This window comes from Boleophthalmus pectinirostris, unplaced genomic scaffold (assembly GCF_026225935.1).
Source record: "Boleophthalmus pectinirostris isolate CB_2022bp ecotype Guang Dong unplaced genomic scaffold, ASM2622593v1 HiC_scaffold_4, whole genome shotgun sequence".
NCBI classification, from domain to species: domain Eukaryota; kingdom Metazoa; phylum Chordata; class Actinopteri; order Gobiiformes; family Gobiidae; genus Boleophthalmus; species Boleophthalmus pectinirostris.
The window spans coordinates 40,131,829-40,134,068 of NW_026571353.1; the positions used below are offsets into that span (position 1 = coordinate 40,131,829).

The 2,240-nt window shown below is 52.3% G+C and overlaps 1 protein-coding gene across 1 annotated transcript; it reads left to right on the forward strand.

Annotated features, from left to right (window-relative positions):
* The first annotated feature begins 536 nt into the window (after nt 1-536).
* LOC129411338 (salivary glue protein Sgs-3-like) lies at nt 537-1,834 on the forward strand. Its single transcript, XM_055161980.1, has 2 exons — nt 537-543; nt 798-1,834. The coding sequence occupies exons 1-2, from the start codon at nt 537-539 to the stop codon at nt 1,832-1,834; spliced, it is 1,044 nt and encodes a 347-aa protein (XP_055017955.1).
* The last annotated feature ends 406 nt before the right edge of the window (nt 1,835-2,240 follow it).

Here is a 2,240-nt window from a genome sequence, read left to right on the forward strand (position 1 = left end):
GACTGAGACCGGGACCAGACCAGAACCAGACCGTAATTGAGACCGGGACTGAGACCGGGTTCAGACTGAGACCAGACCAGGACTGAAAATGATTTATTCCGTTGTCCGTTTTTTCCATTTTTCATTTAAACACGAAATCAGAAACTGAAAAAAAATTGAATCATTATCTGTTTTTTTTTTTTTTTTTCATTTTGGTTTTGGAGAGAAAAATAATAATGAAGAAAATAATGTTGTTGTTGTTTTTTCTTTTTTTCTTATTTTTGGTTTTATTTTGAAAAACGAATAAACAAATGACACACGGATTAATTTCTTTACTATTAAGCGATTTTCCGATCGATTTAAGTGTTTATATCTTAAATTTTGTCCAAGTTTTTTTTTTTTTTTACAGTGAACTTGGTCTGGTTTGGTCTCCGTGGAGATAGAAAGGTTTAAAGCTGCACTGTGGAACATTCCAGACAACGGACCCTCCACCAGAAAAGTTACACAGTGCACTTTAAATCGAGACTGTAGGTATTTTTGCCGTTTTGCCGTTGAAAATGACACGTCCTCCCCCCTCCTCTCCTCCACCGCTCTTCCCTCTCCCCCGCCGCCTCCCCCTCCCTCCTCTCCTCCACCGCTCTTCCTCTCCCCCGCCGCCTCCCCCTCCCTCCTCTCCTCCACCGCTCTTCCCTCTCCCCCGCCGCCTCCCCCTCCCTCCCGGCCGGTCAGAACAGCTTGTTAGAGTTGACAGTGCGCTGGAGCTGGAGCGGGGGCTTTGGGTGTAAATCCGTGTGCGTGAGCCGGGGGGCGCTGTGCAGGTGGGGGATTTAGACGTGGATTTCTGCATTTACAAAGATGCTCCTCTCCCTCCTGTAGCCACCACCGCCAGACCCCCCCACCGCCGCCACCGCCGAACCCCCCGCCGCTGCCACCGCCAGCCCCACGTACCCACCACCAGCGCCGAAACCCCCACCGCCAACCCCACAACCAAGCGCTCAACACCCACTGCCGCCGAAACCGCCACCTACACCGCCAGCTCAACACGGCCAACATCAGAACCAAACCCCACACCTCCAACATCACAACCAAACCCTACACCGCCAAACCCTACACCGCCAACATCACAACCAAACCCTACACCTCCAACATCACAACCAAACCCTACACCGCCAAACCCTACACCGCCAACATCACAACCAAACCCTACACCGCCAAACCCTACACCGCCAACATCACAACCAAACCCTACACCGCCAAACCCTACACCGCCAACATCACAACCAAACCCTACACCTCCAAACCCTACAACGCCAACATCACAACCAAACCCTACACCGCCAAACCCTACACCGCCAACCCACAACCACACCAAACCACCAAACCCAACACCGCCAACCCCAGCTCAACACGGCCCACATCAGAACCAAACCCCACACCACTAAACCCAACACTGCCAGCCCCACAACTGCCAGTTCCACATTCCCCACACCGCCAAACCCTACACCTCCAACCCCACAACCAAACCCTACACCGCCAAACCCTACACCGCCACCCACAACCAAACACTACACCGCCAAACCCTACACCGCCAACTCCCACAACCAAACCCTACACCGCCAAACCCTACACCGCCAACCCCACAACCAAACCCTACACCGCCAAACCCTACACCGCCAACCCCACAACCAAACCCTACACCGCCAACCCCACAACCAAACCCTACACCTCCAAACCCTACACCGCCAACCCCACCACCAACATCATAACCAAACCCTGCACCACCAACCCCACAACCAAGAGTTGTTGCTTTTCTGTTTCTCGTCTGGTGATTTTTCTGCCGCGAGACACAAAATAATGACTCCAACAGGGAGAGAGGAAGAACCTCCTCTTCATCCTCTGACCCCGGACCCTCTCCTCTTCATCCTCTTCATCCTCTTCATCCTCTGCTTCATCGGGCTGGTGTGTGATGAAGAGGAGGAGTGTGATGAAGAGGAGGAGTGTGTGATGAAGAGGAGGAGTGTGATGAAGAGGAGGAGTGTGTGATGAAGAGGAGGAGTGTGATGAAGAGGAGTGATGAAGAGGAGGAGTGTGTGATGAGAGGAGGAGTGTGTGATGAAGAGGAGGAGAGTGTGATGAAGAGGAGGAGTGTGTGATGAAGAGGAGCGTGTGATGAAGAGGAGTGTGTGATGAAGAGGAGGAGTGTGTGATGAAGAGGAGGAGCGTGTGATGAAGAGGAGGAGTGTGATGAAGAGGAGGAGTGT